At 42.9% G+C, this 20,621-nt stretch overlaps 1 protein-coding gene across 2 annotated transcripts; it reads left to right on the top strand.

Annotated features, from left to right (window-relative positions):
• The first annotated feature begins 1,473 nt into the window (after positions 1–1,473).
• Positions 1,474–18,865, top strand: LOC124136226 (retinoid isomerohydrolase-like). Of its 2 annotated transcripts, none has more exons than XM_048399630.1 (8): positions 1,474–1,572; positions 8,477–8,574; positions 9,270–9,528; positions 12,915–13,053; positions 13,253–13,400; positions 17,667–17,878; positions 18,290–18,530; positions 18,763–18,865. In XM_048399630.1, exons 2-7 carry the CDS (start codon positions 8,496–8,498, stop codon positions 18,380–18,382), a joined length of 930 nt encoding a protein of 309 aa, XP_048255587.1. In that variant the 5' UTR covers positions 1,474–1,572; positions 8,477–8,495; the 3' UTR covers positions 18,383–18,530; positions 18,763–18,865. The 2 variants fall into 2 exon arrangements, with proteins under 2 accessions (XP_048255587.1, XP_048255588.1); XM_048399631.1 differs by lacking the exon at positions 1,474–1,572 and adding an exon at positions 1,575–1,695.
• Positions 18,866–20,621: the final 1,756 nt, after the last annotated feature.

Here is a 20,621-nt window from a genome sequence, read left to right as displayed (position 1 = left end):
CATTATGCAGACGCCTTTGAACCTCATCCCACAAGTGTTCGATGGGGTTCAGATCAGGGCTGAGGGCTGACCACGGTAGAACACGGATGTTGTGTTGTTGCAGAAAGGCCATGGTAGCTCTGGCAACATGGGGACGAGCGTTGTTCTGCTGGAAAATGTGTTGTTGATGTTGTGCCAAAAATGGAACAACGTGGGATATGATCACTTGGTCGATATACCGCTGAGCAGTGACGCCGTGTCCCCGACCTTGACCAACATTCAGAAAGCACATGGGTCCAAGTCTCGCATGAAGTCCAATCCCTGCCCATATCATGACGCTAGGTCCACCCCATGGATCCCTTTCCACAACGTTTCTGTCTGCGAAACGATCACCTCGACGCCGCCAAATTCTGACTCTTCCGTCTGCATGGGAGACACAAAAGCGACTTTCATCAGAGAAGATGACACGCCTCCACTCACGATGACGCTAATTGTGATGACCCTGTGCCAACTGAAGTCGTGCTTGTCGATGCCGGGGTTGGAGAACAGGACGACGTGCTGGTCGGCGACATCTGAGGTTGTTGGAACGGAGACGTCGGATCACAGTGTCCCGGCTAATGTGTCGATTATGTGTTCCTATGGTCTGTCGAGCACTTTCACTTGCAGTTAGGAACGGATGTCTCTGGTATTGACGGGTAATCTGCCGATCTTGTCGAGGTGTGGTGACCCTAGGACGACCGCTCCGAGGAAGGTCGTCTGTGGTCTGTGTAGCATTGTATCGATGCAGGAGACGGTAAATTGTGGTTATGTTAACGTTTAAATGACGGGCAACATCTTGGACAGACTCTCCAGCTTCTAAACGTCCTATAGCCTGGTTTCTCTGAACTTGAGTTAGGCGTGGCATTGTTGACCAAGGAGTGGTAGGTCCAAAAATCGGCCACAGTTTTATACCCACTACAGTTCTCGACAGTTCGTTCATTTTCGATTTCGCGAGAAATGGGTGCATGAAACCAACATATTCATTGAAATGGTGCGTTTTGGCGATTCGTTTTTTATGTTGCGTTTTTACTCGGGGCTTCCAAAATGCAACCAAAAATATTGATAACACCATCAGGCTTCACTACATGCTAAAACTCGTATCAATTTATGGTTCCGTGTTTGTTACCTATTTGCTTAAAACCACTTGCGTTTCTTTTGCGAGTGAGTATATATATAATGTTAATTTACATAAACGTACATAAACCTCTTGCATTTTCTGGGACAATTAAGTTCTTAAAATCCATTCCGCCCTTTCACGCTGATGGAAAATAGTCACTCAACCAGTTCATGCATTCTTTGTCAAAGCAGATCAGACTTGGGGTGTAACCATCAAATAAAACCCAAGAATATACTGGTACAACCTGTTTAAGGTGATACTCGATCCTTTTAAGCGTTTTTGAATATAAGCGCTCCGCACTACAAGCTATTTATAGTGATCAACTCGTGTCTGCGGGACACGACCGGTGACCAATGAGATGTATAGTGCATTTTACCGTTACCACCCACCTCACACCGGCTTGCCTCAACAGAGACCTAGACGAAGACTTGAGCACGGTTGGTATAAAAAGATACTGTTGATCGCCTACTCTAAATATCACTGAACATATGTGTAACTTAAACGTACATGGTTGTCGGTGCATTGTAACGTTTATGTGTTACCACTGTGTCGATCGTTCGGTAAGTACATCGCAATATACTGTGCTACACTGTGCAGTGTAATGTTTGATAAGTAAACACCAGTTCGTAAAATATTTGATTAATGATCAGCTTGCATCGTGTCTATTTTCTTGTTCAAACCTACGTGTATATACTTGCATAAATACCACTCTCGCACAGTTGAAGTATGTACTTGGGAAAATCGCAAGTGCGGAGATATATTCTGTTCAGTGTGACCACACAGTTAACGTTGATAACAATATGAAGTGTATTACTCCCACCAAGCTGAAAATTACATATGCATCAGCACTAGAGACACGTATTTCAATTCCAATGTTCTTTTAATAAAAACCAACCATTAACTATGGATCTGACTGTGAGTAATATGTGCTAAGGGGCATTGTGATCAGGTCTCTGAAAGGCATTTAGGGACAGGCATTCTCTTCCTTATGTCATTGTGATAAGAGTAACAACGTGTACATTCACATGTGTTTTACATGAACAGTTCAGGGTATTATTACAAGCGGACATAACTTTTGACTGAGTTTGATTTTACGCCGCTTTTAGCAATATTCCAGCAATATCACGACGGGGGACGCCAGAAATGGGCTTCACACATTGTACCCATTTCGGGAATCGAGCCCGGGTCTTTGGCGTGACGAGCGAACGCTTCAACCACTAGGCTACCCGACCGCCCCTCAAGCGGACATAAGACACCCAGTATCTTGTATTAGTTTGTAATTTATGTGTTATGTACAAGACCTGTCCTCAGTGCATCCAAGTCATTTCCTACATCTAGTCAAACCCTTTTCACTATCTGTTAGGTCACGTGTGCCACATGCAATTTTATCATATGCCTATGCACCTAATTTTGCAAGATTTCCATATTTTACTCAGGGCGGTATCGCGGATATGCTTCAAAATGCACAATTCTGGACAGAGTTAAGTTGAACCAAACAGAATTTCAAAACAAGGTCAAACAGGAAAAAGTAAACTCTGTGTGTTATCGTAATACCATGGTCACGTGATGGTATATGAGCTATGCCATGTGACGTGACGCCTTGCACATTGCATACTGATATCACAGTTGGTAGGTTAAATCGTATGTTGGACAAGGTCGTTCATATCTATTAAGCTGTATACACGGGTAACATAGATAGTTGTGTTGTATAGACATTAATTACCACATCCACGTTCTCGAGAACGTGTGGGGGCGATCCTATCCTATCAATGTATAATGCGATATGTTGTAGCGCTAAACTTCGGTTTGTTTGTTTGTTTGTGGTTTAACGCCGCACTCAACAATATTCGGCGACCTTTAAAAAATCGAGTCGGGACCTGACAACCCGGTGATTGGTATCATGAGCATCAAGCACAAACAAATGGGATACGATGACTTGCATCAATTAAGTCAGCGAAGATCCCGAAGTCAGAAGATTCCGTTGGTCGCCTCTTTCGACAAGCATAGTCGCCTCTTATGACAAACATGGGTTGCTGAAGACCAATTCTACCCCTGATTTTGAGGGTGAAGACACAATTTGGTTTTATCCTCCATATGATTACAATGTGGACGTCTTCACGTATCCCGTCGATATGTTGCTGATATTTCCTATCCTATTCTGTTTGGTTCAGCTTAACTCTGTCCAGAATTGTGCATTTTGAAGCATATCCGCGATACCGCCCTGAGTAAAATATGGAAATCTTGCAAAATTAGGTGCATAGGCATATGATAAAATTGCATGTGGCACACGTGACCTAACAGATAGTGAAAAGGGTTTGACTAGATGTAGGAAATGACTTGGATGCACTGAGGACAGGTCTTGTACATAACACATAAATTACAAACTAATACAAGATACTGGGTGTCTTATGTCCGCTTGAGGGGCGGTCGGGTAGCCTAGTGGTTAAAGCGCTCGCTCGCCTCGCCGAAAACCCGGGTTCGATTCCCGACATGGGTACAATGTGTGAAGCCCATTTCTGGTGTCCCCCGCCGTGATATTGCTGGGATATTGCTAATATTGCTGGCGTAAAACCAAACTCACTCACTCATTCATCATTTGGCTTGCACCACCTTTCGGTACCAAAGTGCAATAGTTTTGACTGTTTTTCACTGCATCCGTTGTGACCACACATGCTACCCTTGGAACAATTGTAGGAGACATGGTAAGCATGGTAAGCAGTTAAAGCACAATCTATTTTCTAGTCTCCTCTCTGGAGTCAGGAGTTTGTACTTGTCACAGGTAAATATGGCATGGTCACCAGTGCAGTATTTACAAGGAGGTAATGTTCTAACAGTCTGACTATTGTATGTCACTGGACCTATGTCCTTCAGAGCCTGTACCTTGAAACTTGACACATTGTCCCTTTTGTTCAGGCCCTGGGGCAACCTCTGACTGAAGTCTCTAGTGGTGAGACGTGTTCCGAACACTAGGTCATTGGCTTCCGGTGCGGCAGTCTCAATGAACTCTGCCAGTTTAGATATGTTGGGATAACATCCAGTTATCTTCAATCTGTGTACTGCCTCCTTTCTCCATCGACCCTGTAGATATGGTGGTAACTTATCCACTATTTTTCTCATTCTGACCTGGTTGTCCACCAATCTCATTAAAATCAGACCTTAGTTCTCGCTACCGCTAAACAAAGATCTGAAACATCCCATTAGGGGTCACGTCAGAACGACCTTTCATCCGACCAATCAGAGCGTCGCTTACCAGATCATGAAAGTGACAGTCGGAATGTGATTTCTAATAATACAACCTCGCAAACTTTAACACGGGGTATTCCGAACGATAGTTACGTGTTTAACGACTGAATCCATACAATCTAGACCATCTCTTAACCATTCCGGAATGTTTTTTTGTTCAGGTTTCAAATTTGTAATCGAGAATTTGTCAAAATATGTTGCGAAGCGGAGTCGCCAATTTCAAATAAGTGCCGTAAAGCACGAGAAAGCTGCCTTCTGATTGGTCATTCCGTTCGTCAGTCAAAGTTCGTGCAAGGTCGGTCTGACGTGACCTGTGATGGGATGTCCTCAGATCTTTGTTTAGCGGTAGCGAGAACTAAGATCTGATTTTAATGAGATTGGGTTGTCCACTTCATTGAGTCTACTCATGGCAGATAAAATAACGACAAAACTTCACACTGATTCAGCATACTGTCTCAACCGACTGCTGTCATTATATCGTAGGCATGGACCTTCTGTGGCCTTTTCAACCCAAGCCTTGGATACCCATACTGGTTGCCAAAACGTTCCAACAGTAATTTTCTTGCCTCTAAGTAACCAACGTCTGGATCCATAACAGCACAACATTCGATGACTGAAAGAGCTTTACCTATGCAGTATTGAAGTAGGCGGTTGAGTTTGGCACTATTACCTGCAGCTGTGTCCCCGATACTGTTTTTGAATGACCTGATGAATAGCCAGTATTTAAGTGGATCGCCATCAAATTTCATGATCTCAGTCTTGGGATGTTGGAAAATGCTAATCATTTGCTCTTGCATGGAGATCATTCTATCATCGACCGCCTCCGTGGTCTAGTGGTAGAGCGTCCGCCCGGAGAGCGGAAGGTCCGGAGTTCGATCCCCGGCCGCGTCATACCAAAAGACGTTAAAAGATGGTACTTGTTGTTACCCTGTCTGGCGCTCGGCATTAAGGGGCTAAAACAAGGACTGGTCGGCTCGGAGTCAGTATACTGTGTCTGAGTGGGGTATTCATGTTAAACTGCGGCATGGTATCTCAGTGAGCTAGCACTATAAATCGGCATCAGTCCGGACTAGTACAAGCAGCCAAACACACACGTGCATGCACGTCGCTATATAAGTGCAATAATCTTGGACGCGACGTTAAACCCAATTTCACCTCACCTCACCTCATTCTATCATCAGTTAAAGATGACCTGTATTTTCTGGCCACCTGAAACACCACCTGTCCACTCTGCAGCTGATGGATTAAGCTCAAGCTTCCCCCTGTCAGTTTTGACAATATTGACCTCTTTCTGAGTTCTATGTTTTGTTCCACCAGATGCAGCTGATTTGATAACAGGATTTTCATGTTCACTTAAATTGTATACTTCCTCTTCAGCTATAATAGCTGCAATATCTGTTTCAATCTGCAATGTCTCCTGCAACTGCTCTAATTCCATTTGCTTCAATTTTATATCTTGACTTTTCTTCAAAGCCTCTGCTCTAACCATCAATGCTGCTTTCTTAGCCACAAGTCTAGCCTTACCACCTGTTGAGGATGCAAGCAAAGCCTTCGACGCCCTGGTAACCCGACTCACTGAATCCCCTGGAATCATTTCAATGCTGCTTTCTTAGCCACACGTTTAGCCTTACTACCTGTTGAGGATGCAAGCGAAGCCTTCGACACCCTGGTAACCAAGCGAAGCCTTCGACACCCTGGTAACCCCACTCACTGAATCCCCTGGAATCATTTCAATGCTGCTTTCTTAGCCACAAGTTTAGCCTTACTACCTGTTGAGGATGCAAGCGAAGCCTTCGACACCCTGGTAACCCGACTCACTGAATCCCCTGGAATCATTTCAATGCTGCTTTCTTAGCCACACGTTTAGCCTTACTACCTGTTGAGGATGCAAGCGAAGCCTTCGACACCCTGGTAACCAAGCGAAGCCTTCGACACCCTGGTAACCCCACTCACTGAATCCCCTGGAATCATTTCAATGCTGCTTTCTTAGCCACAAGTTTAGCCTTACTACCTGTTGAGGATGCAAGCGAAGCCTTCCACACCCTGGTAACCCCACTCACTGAATCCCCTGGAATCATTTCAATGCTGCTTTCTTAGCCACAAGTTTAGCCTTACTACCTGTTGAGGATGCAAGCGAAGCCTTCCACACCCTGGTAACCCCACTCACTGAATCCCCCGGAATCATTTCAATGCTGCTTTCTTAGCCACAAGTTTAGCCTTACTACCTGTTGAGGATGCAAGCGAAGCCTTCGACACCCTGGTAACCCCACTCACTGAATCCCCTGGGTTCAATTCTTCAAGTAGTTTAGACTTATCATAACGCCAAAGCATAGTACCTGAGCATAACTGTTCAAGCCTGTCCTTCACTTTCAAAAACTATGTTTCAAGTTCATCACATTCACTCCTATTCTCTGAAACAAATGACCTCCACTCTTGAGTTTTGACCTTTAATTGTCAAGTTCTTCATTTACAGCATTACTGTCTGTATGTCTGGTTGATATTAACACATTTAATGCCCTTTCAACCCTCGTGAATGCAGATAATATGCCTGCTCTCTCCCTTTTCCTGCTTGAAAACATCCATATTTTCATCTGTCATATTGATTTCTTCTTCATTAAATGTCAAAGAACACTTCTGCCTCCCACAAAGGAAATTTTCTTGAACTACTATTGTTGTAAGGTTGACAAAAGGGGGTTTATCTTGCACTCGTTTATTCTGTTGTCCTGGTTGTTACACTTGAACACATATCATCACATGCGTTGTACTTTGAAACGTTCTGAGGCGCCGCAATCAGCTGTGCAGAGTTGCGTCCCTTGACCACTCCAGAACCCTATTTCGGGTTCCACCTTAAGCTGACCCGCCCTGATATAACAGTAATACTGTTCAAAGCGGCGTTAAACTTACTGACTCACTGACTCACTCACTGTTGTATAAGGAATGTCGTTACTCAAATTGACGCTCTAGAAGGTCATGCGTGTGACTTTAAGTGAAGACATGTATCTATCTGTATGTTTAGAGGGAAACAGTGTATACGTATAACGTTCAGCTCCATAATATACATTAACGATGAGCAATATTGTTTTATTATATACTTAAGTGTGAAAGACTGAGTTTTCCGAAATTGAGGAAAGTGATATTTCTATTGAACATAACAATTAATATTTCACAGCAGTGAACATAACACTTTGACGGAACCATTGACAACTCCCCTCAAATTGTCTCCCTTTATCGTAACTGTCTGGCCCGTTCACAAACTATTGGCTTCCTTTTGACGTTAGTTCCACACTGACAAGGCAAAATAAGGACAGATGGTCATTTATGGAGTTAATATCGCCCCATGGCGTTTGTTATTCTCTTGAAAATGTTCTGTTATAAACAGTAAATTTATCACTTAACTCGTCAATCGAAACCGTTCGTTTCGCAAAGCGCCATTTTTGTAACCTGGCCAGCGTGTATTCTTTCGCTTCGAACAGCGGTCTCGAAGTTTTCAAGAATATTTCTTGTTAGAGTTGACTTTGTATATAATCATATCTATATGATATGAATATGCGACCCTAAATATTTTTTGTTACTTTTTTATATAGTTTTTTTATGCTTTTGCAAACACTGAACTAATGAAATAATTAATTTTCCGGTAGACAACAACTCAAAAAGTATATGATGAATAGGATATTTCATGTGTCGAGTGAAATATCCTGTTTTTCTCATGTCGTGTTGGTGGAAAAGGAGATATTTTCTCCTACGCCACTCGTGAAAACTTCTCCTTTCCCCCTATCACTCGATGAGAGAAACAGATAATTTCACTAGACTCATGAAATATCCTCTATTCGCAAAAAAGAACAAAATTGCCGCGGATATTTTGCCGTGGCTCCTTGGACATTTGACTTTTGCGTTGTAGTGTATGGTAAAAACAAATTAAACATCATATTCAACGCAAATCTTGGATTCAAACCCCCGATCTTTGGATCCTAGAAAAACATAAGGGACATAACTCTGCACAGTGTAGTATGGCACCTGAGACAACTGGCCCACCCATGTCGTCAGTTATGAGACAAATTATATTATTCTTATCAAACTTCTGATGACTCTTTGTTTCAGTGGATGGTCAGTTGAAACTATGGCCGACGACTTGCCAGCATGGTTAAACTACACGCCCGGCGACCAGCTTGAGAAGCCAGTGGATACAAACATCACTGGTGAAATACAGATTCACAGCTAACCCAAACATCATTCTTTTGTAGACTTTTCTGAATCTGAGTGAGTGAGTGAGTATGGCTTTACGCCGCTTTTAGCAATATTCAAGCAGTATCACGGCGGGTGAAACCAGAAATGGGCTTTACACATTATACTAATGTCGGGAATCGAACGCGGGTCTTCGGCGTGACGAGCACACGCTTTAACCACTAGGCTACCCAAAAGCCCCTTACTGAATCTAATGCCGATTACACATGACGGGGAAACAACTTAACTGAGGGACACCTAATTGAGTTAAGCTGCTACTGTAACTGTCAACTTGTTAAAGGTCATCATTAAGGGGCAGTGAAAGACTTCCAGACCTTAACTGAGCTATTTATCTATGAACTCAAATGGTTCATACAGTTGTGTAGCTAAATGTCCATGTAGGACTACTTTTCACTCACGAAGCCATGATATTTGCCATTACAGATGTCACACATGAAATGACCACATAACCCAAAAGAATATTTTAAAGATTTACAGACATAACAATAAAAGAAAGTATTGAAATACCAGTACATCATTTTCGGATGCAACGTTGAACCTTTAATCTGCCTATCATGCAGTATGGCTGGCAGATTAGATTCGCTGTATGTCCCATGTCTTGACAAAAGGGTAAAACTCTATCTTCTTATTTACTCTATTCACGATCCAGGGACAATCCCACAATGGGTGACAGGGACCCTGTATCGGAATGGATCAGGGATGTATGAGGTAGGGGAGACAACTGTGAAGCACGTGTTTGATGGCATGGCTGTCCTCCACAAGTTCATCATCAAAGACGGAAAAGTTCAGTATCAGAACAAACTCTTGGACTCGGACACCCTTACAAGAAGTCTGAAGGCAAATCGACTGGTCGTTGGTCAGTTTTCTACAGCTGCATACCCAGATCCCTGCAAGAGTATCTTTGCAAGGTATTTTGATGAGGAAGGATACACTGTAATTTAAACAGGGTAGGCCAACTCTGTTCTGTGATTCATGCATTACTTCTAACAGGTTCATCAAATATTTGACAATATGGAAGAAATCCTAAGTAGTCTCTGTGCTTTACGGGTCCCAGGGTTGTCCAAAGGTTCTGCAGCTTAAGGGCGACCCCAAAGAAGGTCTATTTGCGCCCAACAACATCAAATAATATTTAACAATAATAAATGCAAGTCGATTTACTGCACCAAAGCAATTTACCATGTAAAATGTATTATATTGTACACGATTACTCTGATGAAAGGACAGGATCCACTGCTTAATGAAAACATCAAGCAAACAATTTGTTTTGAAAAATGATGGCGCCCTTTCAATGAAATAAAACCCCAGAATATCTATCAGAAAAAGAAACATTAACCACAAAGGCGTTTCCTAAACTCAAAAAACACCTGGCAGTTGTGAAATGTTTGATAAAATGTGAATAAGATGATGTCCACGGGCCACAAGACATAGAGCGTTCCAGTGGAAAATAGTAAGGAGAATGAGAGCTTTATCCACATTTGTTACCAGCATGCAAATTGTTCAACATATCTCTTGACACATCAAGTTTTTGCAACGGATACATTTTTTGAAACCACCGGCAGTGACCTCAAAATGTCATGCAAGGAAATACCTAGAATGAGAGTTACTTGAGCCAAAGGAATAGTACCAGTTTGCGCTAAACTAGTTGACCATGCATGCTTTATCTATTATGGAACCATCTGCAGAGCAGTTGCAAGAACAACCAGGGACATCATTTGGAACAGGGGGTGTTTTCAGAGCATTTGTTTGAACATCTTCTGGTGTCTTGTTCACTGGTGGAGAAACATGGCGTGTCACAGCGGATGCATTGGAGGGTGAAGGGGTGGCATTGGCAATTCTAGCAGTTTCGGCATAGGACACCTTCTTTTCTACTTTGACTCTTATGGAATACTGCTTTCCTATATTTTTGAAACCCTTTATAAGCAGCACTATCTGCAATTTCGACATTTTGAAACACCCTCAACGTCCCAATCGTCAACCTTACGAGCCCCCCTACTTCTTGTTCATACAATAATATAACTTTTGCATTGAGATATAATGGGTTTATAATTTATTGTAGCTCCTTATAAATGGTGGAACAAAAAGACCGAAAGAACGTTCGACCCGTTATGCGATACCAGGAATTGCAAATGTCAGCAATGCCCCCCGCGCAGTAAAAGCTTAATATCATTCTTCATCGGTAGATGTTACAGCACTTGTATTTAGGATACCACCATCACCATGCCGTCATCCACCAACCATATCAAGGACCAATGACGAGATCCCCAACCAGCAAAACTAAGACTTACCATGTGAGGCAAGAAGTGCGTGCTATAGCACAACGACAAGCAAAGAAAAACATGGCGAAATATATCCGTATAATCTGATCGTTATTTAACTTACCTTGGTGACGTTTTTATCCCCCGCCGGGCCAGAAATGGCCGAAGGGGGATTATGTCGTGGGGCAGTCCGTCCGTCCGTCCGTTCGTCTGTCCGTCCCACAGAGGGTACTAAGCTTGTGAAATCAACTCCTCCTACAGTTTCCAGAGAATATCCCTGACACGTTGCACACAAGATGTCGACTTGTTGATGATACGCATATCGCAGTCCCGTTTCGTTTCGACTAATTTTGACAGAGTTACTGCCCCTGTTTTACGGAGCTTCATTTGCCTTATTATGAGAGAGGGTACTAAGCTTGTGAAATCAACTCCTCCTACAGTTTCCAGAGAATATCCCTGACACTCTACACACAAGATGTCGACATGTTGATGATACGCATATCGCAGTCCCGTTTCATTTCGACTAATTTTGACAGAGTTACTGCCCCTGTTTTACGGAGCTTCATTTGACTCGTTAAAAAAATTCATGCGGGGGATGTTGTGCTCTCAGAGCAATCTATTTAATTCCGAAAGAAATATTACAATATCTGATCCCATAAGACCCAAACAGCGAGGGCGACTATCCGCACCACTCCGCTCGCTGACAGCGGAGGCTGTACCTATGGTCCCTTCATTATGCTTGATCTGCTAACAGTGTCAACACTGTGCCCTTGCTTGAGTGGTAAACACAGGCTGATCATTTCTGCCCTTACATGCCTGATCTAACTGAAATGCATGTTTTGCAGCACCAAACCTACACGCGCATTGATTGCTTATTTGCTGTCCATACAGTAGCATGCTAATGTCATTGTTATTGGAATCCCAGGGCTGGGAGAATGTGTCTGATGTTATAGATATCCCAGGGCTAGGAGAATTTCTCTGATGCTGTAGGTATCCCAGGGCTAGGAGAGTTTGTCTGATGTAATAGGTATCCCAGGGCAAGGAGAACTTGCCTGATGTTGTAGGTATCCCAGGGCTAGGAGAATTTGTCTGATGTAATAGGTATCCCAGGGCAAGGAGAAATAGTCTGATGTAATAGGTATCCCAGGGCAAGGAGAAATAGTCTGATGTAATAGGTATCCCAGGGCAAGGAGAATCTGCCTGATGTAATAGGTATCTCAGGGCAATGAGAAATAGTCTGATGTAATAGGTATCCCAGGGCAATGAGAAATAGTCTGATGTAATAGGTATCCCAGGGCAAGGAGAAATAGTCTGATGTAATAGGTATCTCAGGGCAATGAGAAATAGTCTGGTGTAATAGGTATCCCAGGGCAATGAGAAATAGTCTGATGTAATAGGTATCCCAGGGCAAGGAGAAATAGTCTGATGTTATAGGTATCCCTGGCCACATATTTGGTCATCGCAGGACGACCGCCCATGTCAGATCTTCCATCAGCTCTCGCCTGCTATTGGTGGTAACTGTCGTCTTATGATCTTGGAGAGACATGAGGGACATGAGGGACCACGTGCTTTAAGAAATGTCCAATTCCTGATAGTGTGGGAAGACAGAGTGACACATGGGTGTCTTTTGGATGCATGATACAGCCTGAGAAATTATGTTTCAAACCTAGTCCAAAGGACTGGTGTAAACATTATTTCAAATGTCCTCAGAGTTTGCAACTAGTCCTTCTTGAACGAGACAAAATGTTTACGGTTTACAGTTTCTGCCAGTTTTATCCAGTTCCATTTTGTAGATGAATTGTAGCATGAAGAACAGCTATAGAATTATTGCCTTCAAAGGATACTAGTCAATAAGGACTTCAGTCATTGGATTTCGACCTATTCTCAGCACAATTTAGTAGTCTCGGGCTAGCGGACTAGCGTGAATTGCGATGGTTGATGACATAGTCTAGCTTTGCCTCCATACACTATTGATGACCAAGGTGGCATGTGATGCACTGAACACAATACCTACGGTGCTTTCATTTTTTTATTTTAAGGTTTTTGTCCTATTTTATCCCGGAAATGACAGACAACACAGCAGTGAACATCGTCCCCCATGGCGACATGCTTCTGGCCTTGACAGAGACACCAATCTGCAATATTGTTGATCCTGAGACACTCACAAAGAAAGGATCGGTATGTATATGCAAATGGTTTGACACATTAGTTTAGCTGCCAGACTGAAAAAGATCAAACGTTTGTCCAAACAGACATTTCATGTACAAAGCGGAACTATATTTGCTACAATATATTTTTTCAGCACATCCATCATGTTCAGCACCCCCTTCTCTACTCTTCTTCCGTTGTATCGCATCCGTATGTTTCACCTTTCTAGATTCCGCTAGACAAGCTAAACCTGGTTGCACTTCATGTCGCCACGGCTCACCCTCACACAGACTCTGACGGCACCATGTACAACCTGGGCACTTCATTCAACCACAAACAAGCTTACAACATCATCAAAATACCACCACAAGAAAAAGGTACAAACAAACTGACTGACCTTGGGTTTCCTTGTGATCATGAGTGATGTTTTACCATCTCTATGGAATACTTGAATGATGAATAGGTAGAAACTTACTGAATGACTGTTTCCCTGATGATCAGTTTTCAGATTGTCATTTTAGTCTTGTCTCTTTCACAAAGCAACCTCTATGACTATCGTAATTTGCGTACTTCAACAATGAATACTTTTCTTTTCTTATTGCATCAATTTAATGTCATAAGTGTCAAGATGCCAGAATAATTTATAAGGGGAGTTATTTTAAGGATTTCAGTAAGCAATGAGTGAAGGGTCGATCTTTCATGCCAGGTTGATCCTAAGCTATGCTAATGAGTTAATGAAATTATCCAACATTTCACTGACGGGAACACGGGTGCTATTCCAAATAATTAGTGTTCGTTTATCAAGTGATCTCTCTTCTGAAACTGCGAAACTCGAAACTCGATAAAAATTTACAGACTTTCCTCGAAATAAAGACGTAAGTCGTTGAAAGAGATAGATAACTCATACCCTAACAAACAACTAACCCTAAGGTTCGAAAAGGGGTGCTGTATTGTCAAGTGATGCCCAACCCTAAGGATCGTAAAGAGGTGTTTGATCAGAATGGGGTACCCTAAGGATCTAAACGGGTGTTTGATCAGAAAGGGGTACCCTAAGGATCGTAAAAGGGTGTTTGATCAGAAGGGGTAGCCTGAGGATCGTTAAGGGGTGCATGATCAGAAAGGTGTACCCTGAGGATCGTAAAGTGGTGTTTGATCAGAAAGGGGTACCCTAAGGATCGTAAAAGGGTGCTTGATCAGAAAGGGGTACCCTAAGGATCTTAAAGGGATGTTTTATCAGAAAGGAGTAGCCTGAGGATCGTCAAGGGGTGTTTGATCAGAAAAGGGGTACCCTAAGGATCGTAAAGAGTGTTTGATCAGAAAAGGGTACCCTAAGGATCTTAAAGGGGTGTTTGATCAGAAAGGGGTACCCTAAGGATCGTAAAGGGGTGTTTGATCAGAAAAGGGTACCCTAAGGATCTTAAAGGGGTGTTTGATCAGAAAGGGGTACCCTAAGGATCGTAAAGGGGTGTTTGATCAGAAAAGGGTACCCTAAGGATCTTAAAGGGGTGTTTGATCAGAAAGGGGTACCCTAAGGATCGTAAAGGGGTGTTTGATCAGAAAAGGGTACCCTAGGGATCTTAAAGGGGTGTTTGATCATAAAGGGGTACCCTAAGGATCGTAAAGGGGTGTTTGATCAGAAAAGGGTACCCTAAGGATCTTAAAGGGGTGTTTGATCAGAAAGGGTTACCCTAAGGATTGTAAAGGGGTGTTTGATGAGAAAAGGGTACCCTAAGGATTGTAAAGGGGTGTTTGATCAGAAAGGGGTACCCTAAGGATCGTAAAGGGGTGTTTGATCAGAAAGGGGTACCCTAAGGATCGTAAAAGGGGTGTTTGATCAGAAAGGGTACCCTAAGGATCTTAAAGGGGTGTTTGATCAGAAAGGGGTACCCTAAGGATTGTAAAGGGGTGTTTGATCAGAATGGGGTACCCTAAGGATCGTAAAGAGGTGTTTGATCAGAATGGGGCACCCTAAGGATCTAAACGCTTGTTTGATCAGAAAGGGGTACCCTAAGGATCGTAAAGGGGTGTTTGGTCAGAAAGGGTTACCCTAAGGATCTAAACTAGTGTTTGATCAGAATGGTGTACCCTAAGGATCTAAACGGGTGTTTGATCAGAAAGGGGTACCCTAAGGATCTAAACGCTTGTTTGATCAGAAAGGGGTACCCTAAGGATCGTAAAGGGGTGTTTGGTCAGAAAGGGGTACCCTAAGGATCGTAAAGGGGTGTTTGATCAGAAAGGGGTACCCTAAGGATCGTAAAAGGGTGCTTGATCAGAAAGGGGTACCCTAAGGATCTTAAAGTGGTGTTTTATCAGAAAGGAGTAGCCTGAGGATCGTCAAGGGGTGTTTGATCAGAAAGGAGTACCCTAAGGATCGTAAAGGGGTGTTTGATCAGAAAAGGGTACCCTAAGGATCTTAAAGGGGTGTTTGATCAGAAAGGGGTTGCCTGAGGATCGTTAAGGGGTGTTTGATCAGAAAGGGGTACCCTGAGGATCGTAAAGTGGTGTTTGATCAGAAAAGGGTACCCAAAGGATCTTAAAGGGGTGTTTGATCAGAAAGGTGTAGCCTGAGGATCGTTAAGGGGTGCATGATCAGAAAGGTGTACCCTGAGGATCGTAAAGTGGTGTTTGATCAAAAAGGGGTACCCTAAGGATCGTAAAAGGGTGCTTGATCAGAAAGGGGTACCCTAAGGATCTTAAAGGGGTGTTTGATCAGAAAGGGGTAGCCTGAGGATCGTAAATAGGTGTTTGATCAGAAAGGGGTACCCTAAGGATCTTAAAGGGGTGTTTGATCAGAAAGGGTACCATAATGACCGCAAAGGGGTGTTTGATCAGAATTGGGTGCACTTATGATCTTAAAGGGGTGTTTGATCAGAAAGGGGTAGCCTGAGGATCGTTAAGGGGTGTTTGATCAGAAAGGGGTACCCTAAGGATCGTAAAAGGGTGCTTGATCAGAAAGGGGTACCCTAAGGATCTTAAAGGGGTGTTTGATCAGAAAGGGGTAGCCTGAGGATCGTAAATAGGTGTTTGATCAGAAAGGGGTACCCTAAGGATCTTAAAGGGGTGTTTGATCAGAAAGGGTACCATAATGACCGCAAAGGGGTGTTTGATCAGAAAGGGGTACCCTTAGGATCTTAAAGGGGTGTTTGATCAGAAAGGGGTAGCCTGAGGATCGTTAAGGGGTGCATGATCAGAAAGGTGTACCCTGAGGATCGTAAAGTGGTGTTTGATCAGAAAGGGGTACCCTAAGGATCGTAAAAGGGTGCTTGATCAGAAAGAGGTACCCTAAGGATCTTAAAGGGGTGTTTGATCAGAAAGGGGTAGCCTGAGGATCGTAAATAGGTGTTTGATCAGAAAGGGGTACCCTAAGGATCTTAAAGGGGTGTGTGATCAGAAAGAGTACCATAATGACCGCAAAGGGGTGTTTGATCAGAAAGGGGTACCCTTAGGATCTTAAAGGGGTGTTTGATCAGAAAGGGGTAGCCTGAGGATCGTTAAGGGGTGCATGATCAGAAAGGGGTACCCTAAGGATCGTAAAAGGGTGCTTGATCAGAAAGGGGTACCCTAAGGATCTTAAAGGGGTGTTTGATCAGAAAGGGGTAGCCTGAGGATCTTAAATAGGTGTTTGATCAGAAAGGGGTACCCTAAGGATCTTAAAGGGGTGTTTGATCAGAAAGGGTACCATAATGACCGCAAAGGGGTGTTTGATCAGAAAGGGGTACCCTTAGGATCTTAAAGGGGTGTTTGATCAGAAAGGGGTAGCCTGAGGATCGTTAAGGGGTGCATGATCAGAAAGGTGTACCCTGAGGATCGTAAAGTGGTGTTTGATCAGAAAGGGGTACCCTAAGGATCGTAAAAGGGTGCTTGATCAGAAAGAGGTACCCTAAGGATCTTAAAGGGGTGTTTGATCAGAAAGGGGTAGCCTGAGGATCGTAAATAGGTGTTTGATCAGAAAGGGGTACCCTAAGGATCTTAAAGGGGTGTGTGATCAGAAAGAGTACCATAATGACCGCAAAGGGGTGTTTGATCAGAAAGGGGTACCCTTAGGATCTTAAAGGGGTGTTTGATCAGAAAGGGGTACCCTAAGGATCTTAAAGGGGTGTTTGATCAGAAAGGGTACCATAATGACCGCAAAGGGGTGTTTGATCAGAAAGGGGTACCCTTAGGATCTTAAAGGGGTGTTTGATCAGGAAGGGGCATCATAATGATCGCAAAGGGGTTTTTGATCAGAAAGGGGTAACCTAAGGATCGCAAAGGGGTTTTTGATCAGAAAGGGGTACCCTAAGGATCGTAAAGGGGTGTTTGATCAGGAAGGGGCACCATAATGATCGCAAAGGGGTTTTTGATCAGAAAGGGGCACTATAAAGATCCTAAAGGGGCGTTCGAAGAGAGGATCGAAGAGGCACGTGAGATCAGGGAAGCAGGTGCCAAAGGCGGCTGCCCGACCCATTTAGCGCTAAAAGCTGCAGCCCGTAAACAGCAGTGCTAATTATTGTGAAATAAAAAAGTGAATATAATAATTTGATTGATTTGATTTGCAAAAGAGAAATGTCATCTTCAATTGGTTAACTTAAGAAACGTGACTATTATTTTGAAAAGCATGTTAACATACAAATTGTGTTTACTCACCTAGTCTCTCATTCCAGCGGGAGACAACCCCTTCAACCGTGCATCCCTGGTGTCGACCTTTCCCTCTCGCTGGAAGATGAACATCGGCTACAACCACAGCTTTGGGATGTCGGAGAACTACTTTGTTGTCCTGGAACAGACTCTGGTTGCCAACGTCTTGAAGCTGCCTCTCTTGCTTTTAACCAGAACTGGATTTGAGAATTGTATGGACATCTACCCTGATGAAAAGGTTAGACAACTGCTCGATTGCTCGTTGTATCATTGTTCTTACTGAAACTTGTGCAAACTTTGAGTTCTAAATCATCCTGATGTAGAGAGACTGTCAGGCTGTGTGCTTATCAGAATTTTTGCAGCCTCTAAATTTGAAGCAGGATTTAATGACACCTCAATTTAGCCTCTGCTTTTATCTGGGTAAAGTACTTTTATGAAGCACTCGCTCGAGTCTCATTTGACGTTAAGTTTGTCAATTCAAATCGTGTAAAGTAGCAGACATTTGAGGCTTACTGAACAATGAATAGGTCAAATCACTCAAAATGCGATGGTATATTATAGAATATTGACTCGGTTCCTTGAATTGGCATTTAACGAGAGTCTTTTGTATTTTTTTAATTCTGAATTAATACATCCGTTTCAACCACAGGTTCTCATCCATCTTGCTCGGCGCTCAGACGGAAAGACACTAACGACGCAGTACACATGCCTTCTTCTGTTTCCACTTCATCAACTGCTATGAAGAGGACGGCCATCTTGTCATTGATGTATGTGCCTTTGATGATGGGCGTGTGGTGCATGACCTTTATCTTAAGAATCTCAAGGAAGGAGTCTACGGACAGTTTCATGCCAAATTAAGACGCTATGTGCTTCCTCTTGATGCCCAAAAGGTAAGTCAGCTATTAGGTAGTCAGGTATGTTCAGCTATTCAGATTTTCGTCAATACATTAGTGGTTTATGTTTTACAAATTAATACGGAAATTATTGGAAAGTCTGATATGAGAGATGTTGATAGTGAATTGATATAAAATACTCATTTGCCAGACGGTGTTAGAGACACATCATGCACCTGCATCAAAAGGGATTCTAATTCTGAGTGATATTGCTTTTTGATCCAAACAGGCCGGGACTGGCAAGAACCTGGTGACACTACCAGACACGTCGGCTACAGCGGTCAAACAGCCGGACGGCTCCATCTTCTGTACCCCTGACTACATCACCGGAGGTAGGTGTGGCATTTGTTGGTTTGAGCAATTAGATGAAGCATTTGTTGGTTGTTGGGTTTTATGGCACTCATGACATATGTCTGAGACTTCATACCTAATGTGCCTCCTATCTACTCCTTTATACTGGGGAATTCTTTTAACATGAGATTGGATCACATTGAAGGTTAAGGTCACTCTGTATTAAGCTAAGTGTACATGGTCTCTAAAGCCGTGTCTCTATTGCTTCAACTTCTGGGTGCCCTCATTGTAAGGTCAAGGTCATTAGAGGTTCATATTTCATGAAATTGCAGGTTAATTCATAAAAAACTAATAAAAAATATGTTTGCAATCAGTTAAGATCAACTAACTAACTCCACTCACCGATCATTTGCCATGATTGTGTAAACTATCAAGGTCGCTATAAAGGTCATTCACTCATGATTAGACTTTTATAGTTTTATTCAGGAAGTATTGGTTGTGTGATATGGAGACTTCATATTTGTAACACCACCTAGGTTTGCAACAAATAATGTTTTTCTTCCGTGACTGGATGACGTTGAAGATCAAGATGACGTGGCTTGGAGTGGACATCCCCAGAAAGCTTATGTACTCAATATCTTGAGTGTTTATAATTGGAATTTGACGGCACTGTATATACATTTCATTACATGATATCAAGGCAGACTGAGATTGGACGGCACTGTATATACATTTCATTACATGATATCAAGGCAGACTGAGATTGGACGGCACTGCATATACATTTCATTACATGATATCAAGGCAGACTGAGATTGGACGGCACTGTATATACATTTCATTACATGATATCTAGGCAGACTGAGATTGGAGGTGAGGGTCATAAAGCCAAAGGAGCTTATTACTTTGTTCTTAAGGTAGCTGGGGGCACGGGCGGCCCAGTCCTCTAAGGCGCCGCGATTCGCTGTCCCTATGATTGTGGGTTCGAATCCCGGTACGCCCAGATTATGTTTCTAGGTTTGTCAGCACCATACCCGTGCTCGTGGTGTTTCACCGAAGTGGTAAACGTCTGAGACCTGCATCACTTCGGTCTTTCCTCCCACATTAAGCTGACACGCCGCGATATAACTGTAATACTATTAAAAGCCGCGTTAAACCCAACTCACTCACTCACTCTTAGGTAGCTAGAGGCGTATGCTGTTTCAGTTTCAAAGTTGTACTGTATTAGACATGTTTCTTTTAACCTAAAAGTGATGGTTTTAAACCGAAAGAGAGAAGACTTTGTTATAAACGTAGCTAGAGCCAGAGGCTTTTTCTGTTCCAACGTTTTATTGAATTTGCTTTCCCAAACAGCAAATGGTGTTATTAAACCAGAAGTGCTAATAACTTTGTTATTAAGGTTGCTAATGGCAAAGGCTTTTCTGTTTCGAAGTTGTACTGAATTGGACATATGTTTTCCTCGTCTCCTGATTTGCTCGCCTCGTCATGATAGATGTTTTGGATGGGAAAGTTGCACAGTGCATTCAGGATTAAGTGGTGATGGAGCTCCTTATCTGTTTACATGTAAATCCTTTCCATCGACTTCTTCCAAATGGTCATGGGGAATTGTTTTCTGCATGTCATAAGGTCAAAGATCAAGGTCAGCGGTCAGGGTTGGTTGACATGGTTATATCATTGTCAGTTTCTGAGGCACATTCAAGAAATATTGATGGGTATGCAAATATGGCTATAATGCCAGACTATCCACTGGGCAAAGGATTTAACGATTCAGCAGTACACCATGATATCAGACTCTGC

Source organism: Haliotis rufescens, unplaced genomic scaffold (genome assembly GCF_023055435.1).
Source record: "Haliotis rufescens isolate VD_foot unplaced genomic scaffold, xgHalRufe1.0.p SCAF_2, whole genome shotgun sequence".
Lineage (NCBI taxonomy): Eukaryota > Metazoa > Mollusca > Gastropoda > Lepetellida > Haliotidae > Haliotis > Haliotis rufescens.
This window is presented reverse-complemented; position numbering and strand designations above follow the sequence as displayed.